This window comes from Phalacrocorax aristotelis, chromosome 21 (genome assembly GCF_949628215.1).
Source record: "Phalacrocorax aristotelis chromosome 21, bGulAri2.1, whole genome shotgun sequence".
In the NCBI taxonomy this organism is placed as follows: Eukaryota; Metazoa; Chordata; class Aves; order Suliformes; family Phalacrocoracidae; genus Phalacrocorax; species Phalacrocorax aristotelis.
In genome coordinates this window covers 6,476,831-6,501,764 of record NC_134296.1, presented here as the reverse complement: position 1 = coordinate 6,501,764, position 24,934 = coordinate 6,476,831, and the positions used below count along the sequence as shown (strand labels likewise).

At 51.1% G+C, this 24,934-nt stretch overlaps 1 protein-coding gene across 2 annotated transcripts; it reads left to right on the top strand.

The window, feature by feature from the left end:
• Positions 1-9,020: 9,020 nt before the first annotated feature.
• Positions 9,021-23,034, top strand: CD34 (CD34 molecule). Of its 2 annotated transcripts, none has more exons than XM_075115846.1 (8): positions 9,021-9,307; positions 14,341-14,499; positions 15,215-15,498; positions 15,608-15,685; positions 18,138-18,285; positions 18,577-18,617; positions 19,369-19,533; positions 21,251-23,034. In XM_075115846.1, exons 1-8 carry the CDS (start codon positions 9,229-9,231, stop codon positions 21,440-21,442), a joined length of 1,146 nt encoding a protein of 381 aa, XP_074971947.1. In that variant the 5' UTR covers positions 9,021-9,228; the 3' UTR covers positions 21,443-23,034. The 2 variants fall into 2 exon arrangements, with proteins under 2 accessions (XP_074971947.1, XP_074971948.1); XM_075115847.1 differs by lacking the exon at positions 21,251-23,034 and adding an exon at positions 19,878-19,958 and having other exon boundaries at positions 9,054-9,307.
• Positions 23,035-24,934: the final 1,900 nt, after the last annotated feature.

Genomic DNA, 24,934 nt, shown 5'->3' with positions numbered 1-24,934 from the left:
CAGCACTTTATTATCAGCAATTGCCAGGGTGGAGATGAGAGCCCTTCCCAGTCCTTTTCCCCTGGTGCTTTTAAAGATGCCTTTCACTGCTGGCAGGGACGAGTTTTACATCTCATCTGATGCTTCAGTAACACCTGGCACCAACTGATATTTACTCAGAGTAAAAGCCATTCCTTTCTTTCCTAATTACAGTTTTGGTTTCTTACCACTGTAGTTTTTAGGCTGTACTTGCTGCACATAAATTACATCTGGGGGGAGCGGCTTTCCCTGGAAATAAAGGCAACCTAAACTCCCCCTCCCCAAAATCCTGCTCCGTGTTCCCCCACCAAGGCTCGTTTGCGCCCCCTGAGAGCAGCTGTTGCCTCCGCGGCTGCTCGGCCTTAGGGGGGCTGCGAGAGCGAGCGGGGCCGCCGAGCGGCGCTGCTGCTCCGCGCTCATCTCCCGCGCTCATCTCCTGCGCCCATCTCCCGCGCTGCTCCGCGCTCATCTCCCGCGCTCATCCCCCGCGCTGCTCCGCGCTCATCTCCCGCGCCGCTCCGCGCTCATCTCCCGCGCTCATCCCCCGCGCTGCTCCGCGCTCATCTCCCGCGCTCATCCCCCGCGCCGCTCCGCGCTCATCTCCCGCGATCATCTCCCGCGCTCATCTCCCGCGCCGCTCCGCGCTCATCTCCCGCGCTCATCTCCCGCGCTCATCCCCCGCGCCGCTCCGCGCTCATCTCCCGCGCTCATCTCCCGCGCTCATCTCCCGCGCTGCTGCTCCGCGCTCATCTCCCGCGCTCATCCCCCGCGCTCATCTCCTGCGCTCATCCCCCGCGCTCATCTCCCGCGCTCATCCCCCGCGCTCATCCCCCGCGCTCATCTCCCGCGCTCATCCCCCGCGCTGCTGCTCCGCGTTCCCCCCTGCACCCCTTCACTGCCCCGCACTGCTGCTCCGCATCCTGCTCCCGCAGCGCCCCGGCCCCCAGCTGCTGCTCGGGCGCGGCTGCGGGACTCTGAGTGACCCCCCGCTCAACCCCCCCAGCCTGGCTCGGGACTGGCTGGAGGACCCCGAGTGCCCCCCCCACGCCACCCCACTGCTTGGGCCTGGCTGGGGGACCCCGAGTGACGCCCCCCCCACCCTCCAAAACCCCCCGGCTGCTGGGCCGGTCCTGCAGCTCAGCTGAGCAGAGGCAACGCTCAGCAGGAGCCAGGCGTGTTTCTAGCAATCCCATACCGTGCGAGCACAGCCTGTATTAACTTGGAATAAACAAGGCAACCCAGCCAGCGGCTGTATTTAATGTACAGTTGCAAATACAACAAACGAAAAATAGAAAAACAGCCAAAAGGAAAAAACTTCTTCACCTAAAAGTTTGTCAAGTACTGGAACAGGCTGCCCAGGGAAGCCGTTGAGTCTCCATCCTTGGAGGTATTTAAAAGACGCGTAGACGTGGTGCTTGGGGACATGGTTTGGTGGTGGACTTGGCGGTGCTGGGTTAATGGTTGGACGCGATGGTCTTAAAGCTCCTTTCCAAACTAAATGATTCTATGATTCTATAATTTCCTCACATTTAAAATGAGCGGTGTTGCAAATAGCAGTTCTTTGGAATTTAAGCTTAAATTAAGCGTCTCATATATCTCAGGTACCATTCGCTTGGTGTATCAAAAAGATGGCCTTGCTGCAGGGCTGGTGATGGATGGAAAGCCCCAGCGGTGAATCCAGCTTGCGCGTTCATATGACATCCATAAATGGGAGAAATAAATTGCAGTCAGCAGTCTGCAGATCTGGATGGAGAAGCTAATCTTTGTACTAAATTACGAGACTTATGCTTTAATGATTTTTATTGGTGTTTTGTGGGGCTGCTGTTTATTATAATTAAGTACTTTGGACAGTGCAGCAATGAAAAGCAGTCAATGAAATCAGCCAGGTTAATGAGACTCTGATACGGTCCGAAAGAGGTGATGGATAGTAACAGATACATGACTAGTTCATCGCTGTCCTCTCCTGTTGGTTTTCTTATATTGCTCCAGCTATTTGTCAGTCTTTGGATACCCAAACACATGTGCATATTTCCAGGAAAAAAAAAAAAAAGAAAAAAAACAAAGCAAACAAACAAACAAACAAAAAACAATAAAAAGCAGATCTTGAGGCTATCTCATCACTTCAACACACCACCAGCAGCCACCTAAAACGGGACTTCTGTGTGTCCGACTGCCTAGTGCAGAGGGAAGCGATGTGGCCGCATCCTAGAGAGGTCTGTGATCAGCTTATTTGCTCTTTCTGAGGCATTATCATGACTTTAGTGTGAGCCAGTTCTCTCACGCTGACAGAAGTGCCGTTTGAAAGAGTTTTCAGCAAGGTTTCATTGCTGTTGCTGGCTTTTCTTGTTCGCTCCAGCACGAGCTGGTGGGACCCTGCTCTGGGGGTGCCTGCTCAAGCAGGGGGATTTGACAAGGTGATCTCCAGAGGGCGCTTCCAGCCCCCACCAGTCTGGGATTCTGGGATTCTGTGACCCGCTGGACCTCCTCCCGTGAAGGGACGGTGTGATGCGCTGGTGCTGCCGAGCGCTCCGACATCGCTGCCGCTGTCCGGCCGGTGCGGAGATCGCATCTCCACGGATGCCGTTCTTTCCGTCACAAAGCCAGGAGGAATTGCTTTCACAGGCAACAAAGGGTTTTATTTAGCGCTTGCGCTGGGGCAGTTGGAGCGGTTTCCTGCCTGCGGTGTTCCATGTGCCGCAAACTGTTTCCAGGTCACACCAGCAGCTCCGGCCGAGCGTCTTCTGGCTCTTTCCCCGTCCTGGGCCAGAGTTTCTTTCTGCACATTTAGGCCCCTGTTCTTGCAGCTCAGAAAAGCTACTGCTTTTTGTAGGCTTTCTGGTTTTGCTGAGTCTTGCTTTGTTTTTCAAGGCAATTCCTTCTGACTCGTTCAACCTCCGGTATCGCTGCAGAAAATATGCATCTGGGGAACAGTTTCATGGAAAAATGCTTAAGTGCCTTGATTTACATCGTAGCCTGCCCCTTAAAACTAGATTAAAGACCTAGTAATATCCTACAAAGCGCTGAACAGACAGAAGGTAGTAAATGAGCAAAGCCTTGATTAGATTTGAACCAACAATCTTGAAGTAAAAGTTTCAGGCATAAAACTGTTGAGCAATCTATCCGCCATATGGTTTGCTTGAATGTAGTGTTCATATTTGCTTTATTATTTGAAGATATTGATTTTAGTGGAATAATCATACTAAACAATTTGTTTTAATATACCATTTTTATTAACACTACGTTATAGTTGCAACAACCATGCATCTTTTTAAAATATATGATCTCCAGAAGTCTGATGTTCTTGGGGTTTTTTTCAGCCGTATCTCTCTGATGAGTGGAAAAGAATAAGCAGTAGCTGTGCAAGGGAGTAATAAATAGCGAGGGGCCTGGATTACAGAGGCAAGACTTCGCCCAATGTAAAAATATGTATACCTTTGGTCTTTAATTCTCAGAACTATATTTAAATAGGATTTAGGCAAAGAATACAAACACCTAAATAAATAGTGGTGCAGAGAGGCAGCGTTCTTTCATAGATGGTGGCTGTTAAAGGCTCTGTGCGCTCAGTTTGGAAGTGAATTTAGGAGCCCAGGCAAGTTGAGTACTTCTTGCTGAAGCAGGTTTTCCTTCGAGGTTCCGAAGAAGGGAGGAGAGGGGGAACAGTCATTTAAAGTTGCAGGTGAAGGGGCGGGAGGCTCTGGTCCAGCATCCTCCCGTAACAGAGGGCAGCGCACCCATGGCACGCGCCGGGATGTTTCTTCAAGGGTGAGTTGCTCTTCCAGGGCTGGGAGCAGCAGATGGCTCCGGAGAAGCTCTGATGTAGAAATTGAGGCGTTAATGTCTCCAGAACAGCCTTTGCACAAAGGATGCCTTGATCGGCGTCTCAGGATGTAGTTGCTGAAACACTAATAAAGGAAGCATTTCCTGCCCCGAGAGTTACAATACAAATGTAATAATGTGCAAAACCAATCACAATAAAAGAAATAGATGACAAGTTCTTAAGGAAACCGCAATAAGGATGATAACGTTAGGGAAGCTTTTGAGCTCTTTGCCCTTTCTTGGATGAATCGCATTCCTCGGGAGCCATCTGCTTGGAGCAGAGAGCTTCGCCTGCGTTAGCAGTGGGCAGGAGCTCCCCTTGCTCAGCCTGGTCAGGATTTGGTCCCGGTGCTGCCTGTTAACACAAAGGCCATGTTGTCCCAACAGCATCTTAGAAGCTTTACTAGGAGAAATAAGCCAAGCTTCACCCAAATACTGTTTTATCTGCAGCGTCATGCTCTGCTCCGGCTGTCCCGCCCTGTACAGACGTCGGGATGCTCGGACCGCTCCCGAAAGCCGGGTCTCCCGCAGCAGTTCGTCGGAGGCTTGAGTGCGGTGGGCATGTAGGAGAGCGGGTGCAATTTCTCCAAAGCGTTGGCCTGTCTGGGAAGTGTGTTTGGTTGCTAAGGCTGAGGATCGAGAGGGAAAACTTTTGGCTTAGTTAGGAGGTTTAGTTGTGGCGTGGCGCTGCTCCAAGCGCTTCCACGTGCCTCTGGTCTCGCGCGTGCGGTGGGAGTGCTGTAAAGCATTCATACTCCCTTTCGATTTAAGTGGGATAGTTATTACTAGACTTCGAAACTCTTGAATGGCAACGGATAGGTGAGTGTGAGGTTTGATTTATTTGATGGGATTTTGTACAGAAATAGTCCTCTGATGTTGCACATCCTCTGGGTCAGCAGAGTCGGTGTCTTGGGAGGATGGTGGGAATCTAATTATTTCATCTGTCCAAAATAGCAACTTTTCAGAGGCGAGGAAATGACTATACCAAAACTATTGTATGCCATCTGCCTGCTAAAATACTTATAGAAAACATGTTTCCTGGCATATAACTTCCTAGCCATATGTCTGTTGCATCACTCACAATTAAATTAAATCACCCTTAAATGCTTGGACAAATTCCCAGTCTATGTGAACAAGCCCTCATCACCGTGCCGTTTGAAATTTGGACACTTGTTCCTGAAATTTTTAGTTAAAATTGGCTCAGCTGTTGTTACCCTTATACAGCTGATACAGACTGCTTCGAGAGGATTCAAGCGCATGTTTCTTATTTTGCTCTTTTAGCTATAAAATTTTGTAAGGTGTCTGAAAGGAGGAAATAATTCTGCACTGTTTGTTTGCAATGTGCCCAAGTCATGTCAAATAGAGGCTTAAATGGAGAGTCGTATCAATGAGAAAAGGTGTTGTCTTCCGCTCATTGACTAAACAGACGGAAATATCTGAAGAGCCTGTTTACAGCTGGGTATTCTGATTATTTGGAATATGCTTGGAGGTGCTTACACACATACACCCCCCCAGCCACAGAGCTTGCCCTCCTCACAGCACCTCTGAAGTGTGATCGCGAATGGGCATCAGACCACAAAGCTCAGCCTACCCCGGTTAGGCTGGGTCAGCCCTCTTTAAGCCCGGCTGCTGGCAGTGCCGTGCCGGAGGCAGGCAGGGTCCCGCTGCCACCACCCTCTGCCACGCGTCCCCCGACGGGGAGCACGGCAACGCCTGTGCCAGAGGAGCGGCTGAGGCTCAAAAAGCAGGGTGGTCGGATGGGTGGAAGCACCTCTAGGTCTCTCTTTGAAAGAAGTGCGTTCAATCTTAATAACCCATTACTTATGTATCGTAATTAACGTAACGTACCGTTAAGTAACTGATTTTGGTTCTTCCTTTGAGGAGCGTTAGATGTGATTCTGTGATTTACCTGTTGAGTCACTATCCTAAAGTGAGTGCTAAGGCATGGTCTGACATACTCAGTGCACATAAGTATTACTGAAACCCTACGTCTTTGACACAGGGAATGTCATTTAAATGCAGCCCGACTTCCACTGGAAACCAAACCCACGAGCTTCCCGTGCTCGGTGTCTGGCAGACCTGGTCATCATTTATTTTTAGCCCAACTCTCTATTTTTAGTCTGTTTTTGAAAGGTAAAATAAAACGGGCAGCCAAACCCGGATGATTCTGTTGGTTTCTTTCATTCAGGAGCCTGGAGCAGCGCTGGAGGAGAATGGCAGGAAACGTGGCAGGGCGGAGGGGAGAGCCCCCCGTGCAGGCAGGGCCGGCAGGAAGGGCCGGGGGGCGCAGGGGGACCAGCCGCCGCCGGGGACCCTCCATGGGGCTGCACCAGTTCATGGCCCAGAGCTCCCCTGCGACTCCCGTGCAAACGGGGGGCTCGGCACGAGCTGGTTTGTTTTATTCTTTACCTACAGTTCAGCTATTTGTAGTTCTAATTGTTTCCAAGCTTTTTGCCTTCCCTGTACACGGGTCAAGCTGCGTCGGGGAGGGTTAGGTTGGATATTAGGGAAAATGTCTCCACTGCCAGAGCGGCCAGGCCCTGGCACAGGCTGCCCAGAGGTGGGGGAGTCACCGTCCCTGGGGGGTTCAAAAACTGTGTAGATATGGCACCTGGGGCCATGGTTTAGGAGGTTGGGGGTGTTGGGTTGGGGGTTGGACTTGGTGATCCCAGAGGTCTTTTCCAGCCTTAATGATTCCGTGATTCTATGATTCCAAGAGTGGTCCCGAGCCATCCTGCCAGAGGTAGCCTGGCAGCTTTTCTTGATGTTTTTCAGTGTGACGGGATGTTGGTCCTCACCAGATGGTCTTCTGTCTTCCTGGTGGCTGATAGTTTGAAATTTCAACTTTTTATTTTTAGCTGTATTATTCAACCAAAATTCTCACTTTAATATAAAAAAAAAAAATCTGCTATTTAAACAGGACCTTTGTCTCACTCTACTTTTCTCATTTCATCTTGTGGCTTGTCAGGCCACACCTGGAGCGCTGTGTCCAGTTCTGGTCCCCACTGTACAAAAAGGATGTGGCCAGGCTGGAAGGGGCCCAGAGAAGGGCCACCAAGGACTGGGAAGCTGCCGTATGAGGCTAGGCTGGGAGAGCTGGGTTTGTTCAGCCTTGAGAAAAGGAGGCTCAGAGGGGATCTCATCCCCACGTACCAGGACTTAAGGGGCAGCTACAAAGAAGATGGAGGTTCCCTTTTTACACGGAGTCCCATGGAGAGGACAAGGGGGGCTGGACAGAAGTTGCCCTTGGGGAGATTCCCATTGGACACGAGAGGGAAGTGTTTCACAGCGAGGACAGTCACCACTGGAATAATCTCCCCAGGGAAGGGGTTGACTCGGCCACGTCGGACACCTTTAAAAGTCGTCTGGACAGGGTGCTGGGCCATCTTGTCTAGCCTGTGCTCTTCCCAGAAAGGTTGGACTAGATGGTCCCTGAGGTCCCTTCCAAGCTGGGATTCTGGGATTCTGTGATCTTTTGAATATATTTTCTAAACGGATATGCATGCGATCCTGTGCTTGTACCAAGTCACGCGTTTCCCAGTGCGTGTGTGTCTGAGAGAGGAAAAAAAGAGAAAATGTTTGGTGGGAACAGTTGGAGACAGCTGGGCCGTGTCCACACTCAGGTTTCATACTGTGTTGTAGACCATATTTTACCGGGATATTCTGGTCTTTAATGGAGCTGTATAGCTCTGTCACTCAGTATTAGATTACTGGACATAATAGAAATCTTTATATAGATGCTGGAGCACACTTCATAGCTACAGATGTTTCCTTCCTAGAGACATTTTCCTATCACAGAACTGCAGAATGGTTTGGGTTGGAAGGACCTTTAAACATCATCTCATCCAACCCCTGTCCTAAGCTAAAACCAAAAGCTACTGGAATTTTGTCGTAGCAATAAATGTGTATGCTGGAAATGTTATTTGGGGATTTCTTTGCACATAATATTACCCTATCTTTTTTTCCTGTCTTTCAATCCCTTTGCTGACCACAGCCGTGTGACTGAGCGTAACGGGGGCTCCCACGAAAAGATACTACATTGAGCAAGTGCTTCGTTGTCCTCCTTCCATAGCTGTTTTCCTGGCCACCTCACTTCTGATTTCCTGTCAGCAATGGCTCCTTTGGTGACCACATCACTTTGAGCTGTAAAAGAAAAGGAAGAATTCAGACTCAGCTAGAGTTTAGTTTCCCAAATGGGCATATATTTTTTTTTTTTTCTTTAATCCCCAAAGGCCAAAATGATTGCTAAGTCATTTCTGTTGCCTTTGGTGTCCCCAGACGTAAAAAGCAAGAAATGGAAATATCAAAGTTTGTTTTTGTTTTTTTTTTTAAATCAATGCTTTTGGAGATCCACATGTTTCTTTAAGGCTGCGTTAGGATGCCGTGACTCAGCCCCGTTTGCTGCCCGCTGCAGAGCATCCCTCGTCCTGCCGGCTCCTGAGCTGGTCCCACATGTGCCTGCGGCGCAGCCACTGGAAAACCGGCCAGCCAGGGCCAACCGTTTCCACTGGGTAAAGTTCAGCCTGGTAATAAAGCTGCAGTCAGTATTTCTGTACTGTTTTTAATGCTTCTATAATGTGTTATTAATGGGAACGAGCTCCAGGAAGTTATTTATTAGTCTCAAGTCCCTCCTCTGCTCCAGGTTTTATGCAGAAGTTTTTGCCAGTGGGTTTTTCTCTCCCCCAGACCTTCTCTAAACCATTTCATTCATGCTCTCTGTTTGACCGAAGTCAATTTAGTGAAGCTAATGGAGTTGCTTCTCTTCAGGTCAGTGATGATTTCACATCCTTGAGTTCCCTGCTTAATTTGCTGAGAAAATGTCAGGTTCCAAAGCCGGGTTTCAGAGCTCCCCCCTTTCCACAGCGCTGGCCACAGCACAGCCCGGGGACCGCGCGCGGGGCTCGCCGGCGGTAGCTGGACCTGCGGTTCCTCCGCGTCTCTGCTCCCATCAGACTGTGTTTACTTTGCTTTGAGGGAAGTTTAGCGGGAGGCTCTGCTGTAATCCTTCGTTCCAGCTGGAGCCTTCACTTGAAGAGGAAAGCAAGCAGCTCTCAGGAAAGAGTTAAGCCCAGCGAGGCTTTGGGCTCCTTTGCTGGGGAGAGGGTTGTCCTTTTGTTTGTTTTGAAGCTCTGGCAGGAAAGTGGGGAGGAGAAAATTACCTAAGTGATAGTGAGGTTGCCATGAACTATATAAAACTGTGAAATCAAATCAGAGAAACTCCACCTCGCAGTCTTGAACCATAAGCACAACCCCTGAAGAGAAACCCACCCCACAACCGAGTGATCTCAAAGGCTTGAACCAAAACCAAGCTACATGAGCTCAGAGCTGCTGCAGGACTGAAAATCCAGGAGCTGTCACAGCCAGATCCAGTTTTAGTGGGAGCTGCAAGCAGGAATGCTGTTCTTGGGAAGTTTAAAAATAATGAAGTGGAGACAGCTTTTCTGGATCGCATTCTGTGTCGTGGAGCTGTCGGGTGAGTAGTGACCGCAGCAAATCCCAGGGTTACAAGCGCTGAGCAGCGCCAGACTCATGCATGGGGCAACTCCTTCTGAAACAGCAGCCCGGGGGGATGCATGGTACTGAGTGGTCGGTGGAGATTGGAATTTCACGTAAAGAACACTGCAGTGACATTTTACGGAGCAGCACTGCATCAGGCATCCTGGCCAGCACATGCACAGCGATGCGCTGCAAACCGAAAATGCTGCTGGTTTGGAAAGGAGAGCAATCTGGGTACAAGAGCTCCCTGTAACATTACAGATAACGCAAGGGGAGGCAAATGCAGCGTGCAAAGCTGTGACGTGCAGCCACAGGTCAAGTCGTTCCTCAGTCTGCATTGGTGTAAATCAGCCTTACTTTTGTTTTGTGGTAGGAACTAAACATTTTCTGAAAATCAAAGGAATCTCCATAAATATTAAAATTGCCTATTCTAGCTCTTCAAATATTCATCATATGAAAAAGTGAATAATAATACAGAGGTTTTCTCTAGGTAGTACTTTCTGAAGGGTTATATTTTAGGGAAATATTACCATTTTTGTCCCAAAACCAACAACCATAAAGTAATAAAAAGGGACTAAACCAGTGAAGCAGCACTCCGTGTGCTGCCTAGTGTGCTGGGCCAGGAGCCAGGAGCCCGCGGGTGTCTCCTCACATGTAATTTTTCCTTACTCACATGAATGTGAGCGACTAGATCTATTGGAAGAATTTGCTGCATTTTCTTCTTCTGTTTCACGGTGCTCCTTTCATGTTCCCTTTGCTGCCAAGGTATATTGCTCACCCGAGCCGTTGTCCCCGACCCTCCAGCCTATGTTAATTTTTACAGGAAGGAAAAAACCCATGATTTTATTTGAAAGAAATAAAATTGAGGACTGTCTGGTTGGGCTGAAGTGAGCAGCGCGCGAGGGTGTAAGCCAAAAGTGTTTACCTGAACTGCAAAACCCGAGTTCCTTGTAGCACAGAGCAAAAGTGATGCAGAAGTGATCCAAAAGTGATAAAAAGCTTTGTCTTTGTAAAGACAAAGCTACTGGGTGACAGGGGGTTTAATGCTGCAAAATGTTGTTCCTTTTGCCAGAGCAGCCAACGCTCCATGTTTCTGCAGGATATTATGGTGCTTTATTGGCTACTTGTTGGAAAGTGGAGGTTTATTTCTGTTCAATGTAGCTGCCGTGCAGAGGAGGGCAAAACTAGGGAGCCCTTCCCTGGGGCTCTGCATGCTCTTCATCGCTTTGGGGAGCCCGAGTGACTCAAGCGAAGGTTTCAGCCGTGCATCCCCCAGTGGAAATCCCAATTCTGGGGCGTTTGTGCTCGGGTTGGCTCCTGGCAGCGCTGACGAGGGTGGGACGACCAGCCTCCACCTGCCCCCCGGGACAGCTTCAGCTAAAGCCACGTGTTTTACGGGGGGAAAAACACCCCCCGTGCCACGCTGGGCCAGGTGAGGGTCTTCTACAAGTGCCACGGGTGGTTGCGGCGTGGGGAGGCTGGAGGCCGGGTCCGGACCAGCTGCCAGCTGCAGTCTGACTCCCGAGCAACGAGCAGCCTCGTCCAGCCTCGCAGGGAGAAACACGCAGTTCTGGGGTTTGCCCGATCCTTTGGGGAACTGCTGAACTGCATTGGGTGGGGGAGAACTTTACGCTCGGCCCTGGTCCGCGGAGCGGGCCGATGCGGCGGGGCTGCCCGAGAGCCCTCCGCCCGCGCGGCGGCGTGATGCCGCGAGCGGCTCGTGGTGGCAAAACCAGGTATCGATAAACCACGTGCAGAGCTGGCCTGAGCTTGTCCCAAGACTTACATGGAAAAGCGTGCACGTATTATATTAGTACCTACTAAAACCCTTTTTAAAATTTGTTTTTGTCTTTCTGTTTTATATATTTTTATTCATCTCTGCCAAACTTAATTTTTTAAAAAATCTCTTTTCTTGTCATTTTGAAGCATTCTTTCTTGCCTTCACGTCTTTCGCAACATCTAGAAAAGCTCTAAAAATCAGTTAAGGAACAAGAAGCTTTAAAACGCACAGCAACTTGAGTTTAATGTCCTTTAGAGGGCTGCACATTGTAACTGTGCAAGCCAGGAGCAACCTCGGTCTGCAGGAAGGTGCCGGGCTCCCGAGCAGCGCCCCGCTGCCGCAGGGGCCCCGAGCCCGAGGAAACCCTTGGTCCGGCAGCTGGGGTTTGGCGCGGCGGCCTGGGGGGGGCTCCCGCAGCCCCCTGCCCTGTGCGCCCTGCGTGACTGCGGCCCCACACCCATATCCTGTCTGGGAGACGGAAAAGGGGGAGGGAAGGGATTTTTATCAGATATTTCCAGAGGGAAGAGGGCTCCACCCGCTTGAATTCCTGCCACATGGCTGAGAGCAGTAAAAGTGGGAAGGCGTGAGTGATGCAGGCTGGAGCGCTCGGAGGAGCTGCCGCGGGAAGCCTGGGCTGGCGGCGGCTCCAGCGCTCCCTGCTCGCCCCGGTGCCCTCACCCTCCGCCCCTGCAGCGCTGGCACCAGCGGCACCGTGGTGCCGGCTCACCGGCGGCGCTTCCCCGCAGCCCTCCTCGTGCTCCGGCTGAGCTTGGAAAAACACTGTGTTAAACATGCAGAAGAGTTGGAGAAACCATCCTGGCGCTGGCTTTCTGTGTCCCAGCACTGCAGCAGGCGCCCAGTTAGCGAAAGGTTTACCGAAAGGTTTGCCAAGAGGTTCCTGTATCGGCGTAGGAGGTGCAGTTACGGGCTGGGAACCCCCTAGGGGTTGCACCTTCCTCCTTGGAGGGATGGGGGTGCAGGGGAGAAACCCCTGTCTTTAATTTGCTGTGGGTGCAGAGTAGGGGAAAATTATGGAAATTTTTGTCCTGTTTCCTGAGCCTTTGCCATTGCCTTCTGTGGTCAGGGATGAGTTTTGGACCAAATCAACTACTTTGACATTTATATTGTTGCTTTTTTTTTTTAATTTGATTTGAGCTGAGATACATCCTAAGCACCATAATTAAAATATTTATAAAAATCAGAGGCATTTACTTTTTAAAAGCTAGAGACATAAATGCAACCAGTACCGTGAAGTACAGTTTTCTTTCGTGTATCTGCCTGCTTTTGCTCCTGCATGTGCTATCACTACTAGGTGAAGATTTCTGTGAGGTTAATAAATGGCTTGGCTTAAACTCTTAAACCCTTAGTACTAACAAATTGACAAAGTTTAGCAAAGCTAGTAAAAATGTATGGTGCAATAAATGACCCACTTTAGCTGAGCACCATGTGGATTATCCAGTTCACATCTGGATCATTATTTATCTCATGAGTCCTAAGGTTTCAAAAAACTTAGCCGTGTTTTCTATAAAAGTGCCTGCACACAGCGCAGTAAAGGGAAGAAAAAGAAATACTATGTGACAAGCCTTCTACAGATTACACTGAGCAATAATCCAGGCTTCAATTTATGATATTCAGTGGTGAAAAGACTTTGATTAGAAATACCTCTGGTGCTTTACAAACATCTGGAACAGTTCAAAGGTGCTTGGGTGGCTGTGGCACTTGGGGAGGTCAAGTCCAGGCGCTACATTGTTGTAGTGATGTAAAGTTCCCTGCTAACGGCCGTGCAAACACAAAGCTGCATGCCAAGCGCGGATTTAACTTCGTGCTACTCATTATTCTGGGCACACAGTCATGCCTCCTGCTTTTGATTTGTTAAAATTCATCAGAAAAACTCGGTGATTTAACCAGTTGGAACTGAATTGTCTTGGAGAGAAGTAACTTCTCCCTTAAATAAAAGCCATGCCAGAACCTAAATCCCAGCTCCAGACACCTGCACCGAGCCCTCGGCAGGGCCCCCGCCTCCCCCCGCCGGTGCTCCCGCGCCCAGAGCAGCTGCAGCCCGCCGGGGCCCAGCCGGGATGGGAGGGAATGGGGCCGGATGGGATGCACCAGCACGGGTGGCCCTGCGGGGATCCCCCCCGGCCACCCCGGCACCCTCCACAACCACCCACCGGCTGCAGGAACAGCCGAGCAGCTCTGCCTGCCGTCACCCGCTGCCAGAATGAACTGCGGTGTGTCGGTCTTTGCTTCTCATAAACCATCCAGGGACTGTAGACCTGATCCAGCGAGGTACGAACACCCCCAGCTCAGGGGAATGCCTGCCAGGACACTAGTGCAGCGCACAATACATCAATGGATGTTTAACTGGCAGCGGATGCTCCATCTCGAACGGTTGTTTGGAAGGATGAAGTAACTCCTCTTGGAGCTCAGGCTCCCCTGGGCAGAAATACAAATGAAACAACGTATTTTCTGTGATTTTCTCTTTAGTGGCTGGATGAGAACCTTAAACAGCAACAGCCCTGGAGTAGAGACTGATGCTGTTTGTAAAAAGTGGAAATAGATCTTAAGAATAAAAAAGGGAAGAAATGCATTTTCACTGACTCACAGTTCGTTTCGGTAGGAAAAGCTGCAAGTGTCATCTTTGTAACATACCAGGAAGCAATATATAAACTTTAAGTTAGAGCAGCAAACCATTCTCCAAACATTGTGTTTTACCTCCAAAGATGTTTTTGCTCATGAGTCAGAGCTGGTCCCAAGCCAATGGGAATGTTTCTATTTACTTTGAGATTGTGCCTGCAACTGCAAATCCAACTTATTTTTCCTGAGGCGCACAAGTGATCTCTTCCAAGGCCTGAGTCTTTCCTCCAAGGATTATAAACCCAAACTACTATGAAATCCGGCTTTGTGCAGAGCTTTGTGCATCCCTCGGTAAGCCTGAGGATCGGGCAGGATGAGGGCAGAAACGAGCCTGGTCTCCTCCAGCGCCGCCCCAAGAGCCCAGGACCCTCTGTGAGGGCTGCACTGAAGTTTGGTACCGGCCCAGCTGAAATGTTTAGTCTCTGATCCTCTCCCATATGACCTCTAAGGCAGCCTGCCATTTTGGGGCAAGAAGAAAGCGAATTTGTGAAAGCAGCTAACGCCCCTCTGCCCTGCCCGCAGGGACCCTCGGGGGCGTGCAGGGGCTCGGGGCGGGGGGGGCGGCAGCCCTTAATACCTTCCTCTGTCCCCAGGCAAAACTTCTGGGAGCACAACAAGCAACCCCACACCCACGGCCCCAGCCATGGAAATGAAAGACGGCAGCAGCACGGCGGCCACTGGAGCCCCCGGAGCCCCCAGCAGCGCCAAGCCGACGGCAGAGACGCCCGGTAGTCACTCCCCTCCCTCGCTCTGTGAGTCCTGGTAGCATTTGCATTAATAATCGGATTTATTAAGTGCATAGGCTTGCCCCAAGAAACTGCACAGTCAAAGCATGGGTTGTGCTCTCAAAAAAGAGCCTGGCAGTATTGTCAAAAGATTTAATCCTGTCCAAAAAACCCCACCCGAGGCAACCTAACACTGCCGTCTTCAGGACGGGCAGCTTAGACCCTTCCTTTTCAAAACAGCCAAGAGATGATGGGACAAAATGCTCATCAGTCTTTTATCTCAGCGTACCTGTTCTTTGCTCAGCAAATGGCACCCGTAAGAGGTCTGCCAGCCTTTCTGGTAAGAGGCCAAGGCTCTGAAGGGCTGTGAAGCTGGGACCCTTGCACGGATGTACGGTGCCTTTCTCTTATGCTGTTTGAAATCAGTACATCTTCTTGAAGACGCCAGGTCAAGGGGGAGGCGAGGGCAATGCAGGCGAGGTCAGGCAATGGCATCTTTGCTGCGGTGCAGCGTATGCCCAGGAAATTAGCCTATTGTAAACAGATTATGAAGCACATGTAACAATTAGGTAACTGAAGCAAGTCTAATGTGCTTTTCTTATACGGCCAATGACACGTTCTGGTACCGCTGACTATGACAAATCAATATTGTACTTCAGTCATCGCAATGCCACGCATTGATTTTTTAGAGGACTTACGCTTTCTCATGTATCCTTTTCATTGCATTTCTTCAAAACCGAAGCTGCGACCACGTTCCTGGCAACCAGCCGCACCTCCCCGGGGCTCAGCAGCAAGCGGACGAGCCCGCAGCCCAGCCAAGCCCCCACGCAGCTGCTGGGCACCCCCTCGGAGGCAGGCCACGCGAGCCAAGGGATCCCCACAACCAAGAGCCCAGCGATTGAACTCAGCATGACGGCAGAAACCCCCGGGACCACGTTGGCTCCGACGAGCTTTGCTGCCACCTCGGAGCAGCCTCCTGTCTTGGCTACCACCACGCCAGTGCACACGAGCGGGGACAGCCCGAAGGTGAGGGTGCAGGTGGGCACCGCGGGCTGTGGGACCGCGGGGAGGCTGGACTTGTCTCACAACCCCCCGACAGTTCACTGACACCACCACTGTGGTTTTTGCCTTCCAGCCCATTACGTGCCACAACGTCAAAGAAGTGAGCGACACTGGAGCCATCTGCTTGCAGCTCAAAGAGTTCAACACTTGCGTGAGTTGCAAGTAGCCCCACGTCTCTGGGGGTTGGGCAATGCAGGAGGGGGGGCTGCAAGCAAACAGCCGCGGGCAGGTTCCTGCAGCGCTCTCAGGCTTGCAGCGATGGGGTCACCCACCGGACCTGGGGGGTTGGTTTGGGCTGGGAGCTCACGCCGTCATCCCTGGGGCACCGCATTTGAGCTGTGCCAAACTGGCGGAGGTGGGGACGGTCGCAGCAGTCCCAGGAGGATCCCAGAGGGACGATCCCAGCAGTCCCAGGATAAATGCGACCTCCTGGTTGCATAAAACCTCCTTTTTCATGATTAAGCCCTGGGGTCAGTTTAGTTTTCAAAGTATCTCCCACCGTGTTTAACGGGAAATTGCCTTTGTTCTTCTTCTTCCTCTTCCCTGTTGGGAAGGCGACTGCCTTTCTTTGTCTTGCCAACTGCCCTAGGAAAGAAAACAGGGCTTCTGAAGGAGCGCGGGTGGTAGATCAGCGTCCCCAGCTGCCCCGACTCCTAAGGGAATCCCAGGCTCTCTGTAACTGTCCTTGGCCCTTGCGCACCAAAACCCAAGCATCTGTAAAAGCAGAAGAGGGTCCAGCTGAGACACCGTTGTGGGTGGGAGGAAAGAAACCTTTTCACGCAGGAAACAACCTGCAACAGAGGCCAGATGGTGCTGGAGCTTGTGGGACAGCAGGTTTGGCAATGCCCTGGGTATAAAATGATGATGATTAATTTTACTTCTGCTGGTCAGCCATACTGCCACCACTTAGGATGAGTGAATTCTTACTTGGCTTTTCTCTGCAAATTGGCGATTAAATGGCATTTAAACTTGTTCCTGTTTAAAGGGACTGCTCTTTAGCAAGAATTCACATGGAAACTCCTCCGGGAGCAAGTGATTCTGATCACAGATGCCATCTAGTGGGCAACGGCACCTCCTGGGCACATCCTGCATGCATCACGTGCCTGCACATACATGAATGGGTGCATATATAACGTACCCTACAGAGTTGTATCTAATTGCATGTACTCTTAAGCCTCGCTCCATGAGAAACGAGTCAAACTGCCCCGCTTCCAACCGTGCTTTTCTGGGAGCTTGCGCCCCACAGCAGACCTCTCCCATGCTTCCACCTCAACCAATCGAGTGGGAAAAACCAGCTCAGGCTCAGCAGCCGCTGAACCTGGGAACCAGATAAGAGCATCTGCAAGGAGAGCAGATAGGAGGGACCGTGCCGTGTCTCACTTTCCTGCTGGCCTTTCCCAAAGCAAATGAGCAATAAGCTGGCACCCAGCGCTGCTAATTGCGAAGGGAAATTCTGACAAGCCGATGAGTTCTTTCCACAGCAGAGAAAGGAAAATACACACTTGGGTCTCTCGTTCCATCTTGGCCTTTCACACCCCAAGCCAAGCTCTATAGAAGCAGCTGAAAGTGATTTGTTTGTTATTCTCCCCTGGAGAAGTCTCTGCGTTTTTGTACACTAAGAGGATGTGGCGATCCCAGCTCACCACTGAGGCAATCCTAAGGCACAGAGAGGAAGGCACTGAGCCCCCTGGCTCTGCACAACGCTGCAAGACAAGAGGGTTTTCTCCTCTTTCGTAGCCCCACGTTGGCGGGTGCCTCCCGGGGAGCGAGGGGAGGGCAGGGGCAGGGCGGGGGATTCAGCTGGAGCCGGTCTCTGTCTTGAGGGGGTGGACATGGCCATAGTTCAGATGATGTCCCCAGCTGGGAGGATGTTAGGGAAGCTGATAAGGTCTTTTAGCAACTGTGGGCTCTGTCTCCAAGCCTGACTGTGGCTGAAAATAGACCCGAGGAGAAAGCCTATCCTGTCTGATACAGAAATTGGCCCCTAGAAGGGAAAGGCTGCAGCTCCTCACTCCTCTTCCTCTTCCACCCAAGAGTTGGTTCAGCTCTAAAATGTGAGAAATTTGTATTTTTCTGCCTAGCTTTTGATCAGCAACCTAGCAAAAACATTGAAGACATTTCCTAAACAGGAAGGCTCAATGCTTCTTTGTTATTTCCCTCCTTTCCCAGCCCCTGCCTGGGACTCTGAAACAATAGGGCTCTTCAGGCGGCTGTTTCAGTCCAAAAATCGGAGGGACTTGCCATGTGATACAGAGCCTAAATTTAGCCTGGTTTAAGTGCCATTTACAAGAGTTGCTAATAATATCTTCATTTAATTTAATCTCATTAAGTTAAGAAACAAGAAATAAGCATCTCCATTTTCTAGGTGTTGGTACTAGGGCTCAAAGCAGGGGTGAAGTGGGAGGTGAAGCTCTGACACCCAGCCCAGAGCTGTTTGTCACTTGTAGTTGCTTCTGCTCAGCTTTGCAGAGCACAGATAAGCCACCAAAACACAAAGGGTGCCTGCACAGCGTTACCGGTAGCAGGTACATCTTCAGCACAGCTGAGGCAGAGAATTTGTCGGTTTGGTTGGTTCAATGGCCATTTGTTTGAAAATTTTGCAGAAACACTTTTTAGAGGGGAAGGGATCGGACTTATGGAGTGCAATATGCGAAGACAGCGCCCACCGCGTCCCCTCCCCCTGCCAGATTAAGCTCGCTAAATCCGAGGTGGACCGTGACTGCATGCTGCTCGTCCTCGTCGGTGAGAGAGGTCAGTTGAGCTCATCCCTTTGGCTGCCGTTGATGCCGCTGGATAATGGCCTCGGTGCGGGCACCGAGAGAGGGGGCTGCTCGTGGGGAGAGGCTGTGGAACACACATCCTCAGTTGCAGCCTGGGAGGAGGCGTCTCTCTGCGACCACTGCTCTTCCTTCTGGGGTCTGGCCAGATCCCCAGAGCCACGGCGTTGCCTCCAGAGCAGCGAAGGGGCTCAGCGTTGGCCAGGCTCTTCGGTGCTGGCATTAGCTGCAGCATAACGTGCCTCTCCTGTTTTAAACCTTGCAGATCCTGCTACAGATATACTCCAGGAGTCTCACTGGGAAAAGGTAAATTCCTTGAGCAAATTCAGCTGAGAAAAATGGTTGGCCTGAGTGGCTGGAGAAAAGATTTCTTTTTTAGACAGTCTGTTGAGGCTGGGGCAGATGGCTGAGGCCGAACCTGCCTCCATCTCAGAGGTGCTTGTGGGGCACTGGCACGAGAGGGTTGGAGCCAAGCACCAGGCACGCAGCGAGGCAGCAGTGCGCGTAAGAGCACTAATACAACCACTGAAGGCAGAAGTGCTTGAAATAGTTACTGTAAAATTTGGTAGTATTTTCTTATAAAAGGCCTAGACCCCAACAATAACTCTTAGGATGTAATTGGCACGCTGCTTCTTCAAAGTACCACGCTGATATTAATTAATTCCTCCTCTCAATGCTCCAGTGAGGCTGCCATTGGCTTGTGAAGCTGAGCTCCAGGTGCCTGTATAAATGGCACCAAACAGAGCCGCAACAGCAGCCCACAAGAGATATTTCATCCATGCAGATGCATGCTGTAAATCTCAGGGCCTGAACGCTCTTGTCCAAGGGAGAAAATTTCCCCGTGCCACAGAAGGCATTAGGATGGAGACGAGACCATGATGATGTGAGAGCTCACAGGGCAAGTGCAAAGCTCAGGAGCTTGGGCAGCAAAGCCCAGCTTTGTTTATGTGAAGTTTAACCAGGAGGTGAAGAGCAGCATTCTTTTAAGCCCGGTGCCTGTTCAGCAGATGCACACGTTTCCTGTTTGTCCGACTTCCATCTCTGGTGTTTTTTCCAGTTGGGAATAAAATCCCTTAAACGGGGGAATGTGAGGAACCACCAGGACTTTTCTCAGAAGACCCTGATCGCCTTGGTCACATCTGGACTCCTGCTGGCGTTCCTGGGCTTGGCTGGATATTACCTGATGAAGCGGCGGAGCTGGAGCCCCGCGGGAGAGAGGCTGGTTAGTGCTTATAGATGGCAGAACAGCAGGTAGAGAGGAGCCCGGCGGCGCAGGCAGCCCGGAGCGGCAGGGGGGTGCCTGGGTGGGAGAGGAGGGGGCTGCTCCGCACCCTGCGGCTCGGTACCCTCAGCCTGTCTGTGTGTCCCCAGGTCGGCGGGACATTGTGACCCGGGGCTGGGTCAGCCTGGGCAAGGCGAAGGGCAGGAGTGGGGAGACCAGTCTGTACAGGGTGAAGGGAAACCTCTCTTGCCTTCTAAAATTAACTCTTAGCTGATTGCTCCTGTGGGAAAACCTCCCCTTTCTCGCTCATACTTCTAGGTCTAACATTTATTTTTGCTCAGCAGTAAGAACTCATCCAGCAAGACCCCTCCAGAGACACCGAAACCTTATGAATTTGTCATTAAAAGTGACACACTTTAACTTTCCATTTGCTCTGTTTGAGTTATATGTCTGTCTTGTACCGATGCTGTAATAAAGGCTCTTTCTCCCCTCACTTAACAAGCGACGGCAATAAAATATATCAAGAAAGAAAGAGAAAGAAATTTCCTATTTCCATTTTCCCCTTTCCAGGCAGGCTGACCACTGAGGACTCTTCCCTACGAGTGACTGTCGGGGACGTGAGCCCTCTGTAAAGTGAGGACAGGCCATGCTTTTCCCCCATCGCTGCTCGTGGGCACATGAACAGTCATGTCCTGGGAAGCCATCAGGTTATTTCATTGCCAGAAAGGATGCTCTCGAAACATGCGCATCTGTCAGAGGCAGGGACACTGCAGCTTGGACTCTTGAGCCTTTGGGTACCGCCTCCTGGATGCTGGCAGCAAGTGAAAGGCAACATAAATGCGTGGCTGGGAGCTGCCCGTGTAAATGCGTGGCAGTGTCAATGCAATTTCTAGGTGCTCCGTGTCCAGCACACCCAGCTCGCTGCCGCGCAGAAGGGCGTCGAAGGGACCGAGCGAACCGGCAGGGTGGCCCGGGGGCTCGGCAGCCTGCCGCGCGTGCTGGGTGCCACGGAGCAAACCAGGAGCGGGGCTGCCTGCTACCAGCCGGCAATCGCCACCCGCCGCCCGGGACCACCAGCACCCCTTGCATTGCTGAGGACCTGCCACGGTCCGACACATGGGGATTTACTGGTGGGGGCCTGAGGCCGCTCTGGTACTGCTCTGGATCCTCCAGAGGCAGCTGCTCCTTATAGTCACAAGCCACACAGTGTGTCTTTCCGTTTGCTGGAGTGCAGGAGCCCTTCTGCTAGCACCTTGCCACGAGCTGTGCATCTATTTACAGGCTGAGAGAAAGAAGGACAGGGGAAAAAAAGAGGCAATTTCCATAGCTTTCGTTCAATGCTGCTTCTTACTTGGCCAAAGTGGAAGGCAGAGGTGGTCTGTCACAGGGTAGCTTTGCAAACCCAAGGCAGGGTCAGCTCCAAAACCTGGTTATGAGAAAACAACAAAACCTGCCAGCTTCTCTTTTCAGGTCCAGGAGAATAAAAAAATAAAATGCAGTTCCTGGCTGGTGTTCTTGCTTCATCTTGCCACAGCACGGTTCAGGCCCTCTGTTCCCCTTCTCGTCAGCCAGAGCAGGTTCCCATGCCTGCAGTTGTTTGTACCTCCTGTCCAGGAAGCGCAGGCAGGCAGCCAAGCCGCTGCCTGCAATCAAAGCCGGTTGGTGTCAGCCCTTTCCCTTTCCTAACTCTGCCTTTGTTATTTATGTACGTGTTTAGGCTGAAGACCCATATTACACGGAAAACGGTAGCCAAGGGAACACGATGTTGATGATGCCCCCCCAAGAGCAACCTGAGCTGCAGGAGAAGCCAAACCTCAACGGTGGGACTCAGGAGAATGGCACTGGCCAAGTGTCCTCCAAAAACGGCCACTCAGCCAGGCAGCACAGCCCCGCCGACACGGAAATGTGAACCGGGCAGAGAAGTGCATCCTTAGCGTGCGCTAAGAGGGGAGCGGAAAGGAGCGAGCGAGCGAGAGTTGTCTACGGACAGTTAGGGAATTGCAGAACTTTTTTTTTTTTAATTATTATTTCTGTGAAAAACTTCGAAATCAGCCTAAAGCACGTCAAGCACCAGAGCTGCCAAAGACCTGCTTCTCTGCCTCCTCCTATTGCTCCCGCTGACCACACAAGCCACTTTTTCACAGCTGTTTTCTGCTTTTGTGGTTAGAAGAACATAATGAGAAATGCAAGTGCCCTTAGCCCTGAAACAGCTTTTAAGCAGAGGCAGATTGAAGCTACAGAAGCCTTGAGCCAGACCCCAAACAGGCAGAATTTCTGGTGGCAGAGTGTTAGGCTGATTAAAATAGTTAAATTGGGATTTCAGTGACAAAAACCTCTCAGGTTTCAGATCATTTTGGTTAACAGAGTTGTTTTTTATCTCATCTTTATGTTTAAGTGCAGGATTTCTTCCTCCTTTAAGAACATCAGGCATTTAATCCCCCTTCTTGTGCTTTATGTCTTCTTTAGCGTTTCCTACTACAGCAGAATTTGCTGAAGCCCTGTGTAAAACTTTCCATGTGGAACTGAAGGTTTAAATGTGAACAGACCTCAAACTTGTTTCTTTTTTAACCCTACCAGTACGCAGGTAGTTGTTGTAGAGTAAAATTTTCCCCGGTCTCTTCATGCCAGGGACTGGAGACGGCGTTCGACGAGGCCATCTCTCTCAAGTGCGGTGGAGGACACTGGGTACGGGCGCGGAGGGCGCTGCGCACCCCTGGGGCTGGCAGCCCCGTCACAGCCCCCCGACACGCGGCGATTGTGCCGAGGGTAGGACTTGGGGAACGAGAGATGCCAAAGGGCTCCCAGTGGGACGAGCGCTAGACAGAAACGTGGCTCCATGGTGGGTGTTTCTCCCTCTGCATCAGCAGGGGGTACATGGACAAAAAAGAAGTATTTTCGCTTTGGTAAGGGAAGGCCAACACCAAAACCCCAGCAGCGGGAGCAGGTCCTACCTAGCTCTGCACTGATCCCGCTCCCGAGGCAAGCGGTGCTGCACGCCGCATCCCAGGGCTGAGCTATGCGCAGCTCGGGGAGAGCCAGGGACCAGGGGCAGGTTTGAGCTCGGTCCCAAGCAAGGGCAGCTCATTTGCAGGGAGCCGCAGGTGTCGTCGTGCAAGCCCCGTGTTGGTGCGAGCCCGCGAGAGGCTGCAGTTCAGAGCAGAATCTCTGCTGGCACCGGCAGTGACGGCCACGTCCAAAATAAGGACACGAATGGCCCTTGAAGCTGAGCTACTCCCTTGATACTGAATTTATCGCAATTTTTCTCAATGCTGAGCACCTGAGAGGAAGGCTTTTTTTTTTTTTTGGTACAGCGCTTAAAGGAATGACAGCAACGTCGATCATTATCTGGGGCTGTTTGCGTGGGTGCAAGAGTCATTTAAACATGGTTTAAAATGTTTCAGGTTTTGTTTGTTTGGGTGTGAATCGCTTCTCCCAAATCTCATTGTAAATAATCCCAGTTGAAAAAAAAAAATGGAGTATTAAAAATCAGCTATTCCGTTGTGTCCTTGGAACAACAGTTTCTTTATCCCACCGGGATGGGATGCGGCTCTGGCTGCGCCGTGCGCCAGCGCGATGGGAGGACAACGCCTTGCGGAGGGGTTGTTTCCCAGCAGAAATACTATGACTAAAGGCTGTGGCTTGTTCTGTGCACATTTTCCCTGTCTTTCAACAAACACATTTGCAGGACAAGTGACATGCAGCACTTTATTAAGCCTCGGTTGTTTGATTTGCTGATGTTTAAGAAACCCAGCTAATTCCTGGATAAATAAATGAGACTCCAGTCTCATGGAGTGATCTGCAGGGCTGGGGTCTGACCTGACATCGGGGCGGGGGGTGTGTGCACACGCGTGTGTGCATGGATGAAGATGGAGATGAAGGCTTCCTCACTCTGCAATAACCAGCAATGGTTTCTGCCTCAAAGAATTTGCAGGGCGATGCACAGCAGTCCCTTAGCGCCTGCTCTTGCAGAGATGCTCGAGCTCCATAAAAGCAGGAGGTTTGGGGCTGGGTATCTTTACTGACCCGGCCTTCTCCCCTCTGGGATGCCCGAGCCTTCCTAGTGCTTTTCTCCTAAGCAGGGGCTCACGGACAGAGGCACGCCGGGTACTTCCTGGGGGTACTGACTATGGCTAGGCACCACCGCTGACAGTTTTGGTTATAGTTCAGGGTGCTCTGACCTCCACAGCCCGGCTGCAAGGGGAACAGATGAAGGAAAACGAATTTACTTTCTCTCCTGAGAGGCCTGGCTGCCGCAGGGCGCGGGGGAAGCGCTGGTGGAAGCGTGGCTTGCTCTGCGGGGTGGGCTAGGGAGCTGGGGTTGGCTTGGCTTCTTTTTTGGCAATCGTTTATCTAATCAGCACTACTCGCTGTATCGAAAGGGGGAGATCTAATCAAAAGTCAGGTGCATTTTTCACAGCTCAGGGTATGTCCTAGAGCCAAGCTGAGACAATAAAGTTACAGTCAATTGCTTTGGCAAAACAAAAGCTTTCTCTAAAACATCCAGATTGAGGGAAAGGCCGAGCGCGGCGGTGGCTGAGCAGGGACGGAGCCGAGCCAGCGGAAAAAGCTGCGCTTCCAGCTCAGGAAGTTTTTTGCCTGTGTGTAAACACTGGCAGGCTCAGCTCTGGCCCTGCCGAAAAGGTTATTATTATTATTCCTTCCTTATCAAACCCCTTGCATTCCTTCCTCGCTGGTCCCACCATCTGCAGGGCAGCCTCCTCCTCTCACCATCCCACACTGCCCACAGGCTCGCAGCTGCTTTTGGGCCGCTTTGGGGGACTTTTGGGAGGCTAAATCCGTCTCAGCTTCCACCAGCAACCTGCTTTCCCATAAACATGGTTCAAGGCTGATGCAAGGGCTCTTGCCTCGTTCATGCTCTCACGTCCTGCTCGCAGACAGTGCATGTATAGGCTGTTTGGCTGGTGGGGATTCTTATATTGGTGTGAAATGCCCTGATGAGAATAATCAGCATGAAAGGACTCTCTGGGGAGCAATGGTGGGAGATACAAATACAAGGTGTTAAATATGAATATAAATGTGACACAGCCATTAAAGGACATGCTCATGTCGTAGAATGTCCTGAGTTGGAAGGGACCTACATGGATCATCAAGTCCAACCTCTGTCCCTAATGTCCCAGCCTGAAACAGAAGCAGGAGCTCTGACACCCGTCCAGGCAGCCCCCGAGTCCTTCTGCAGGTTGAAATCAAATACTTTTTCAGAAATGAAGAAATACCTTCCTATCTGAACTGCCATAAAATGCTACTGTGAGTTTAAGGTGGCTTGCTCTGTGTATTGCTGAAACGGATCAAATTTATCAGAGCAAACAAGTTTTAATTAAGTCTTATTAACTCTGTCCCTCAGTGGATCTTCCATCCCTTTCGTAACAAAACCAGCACAACC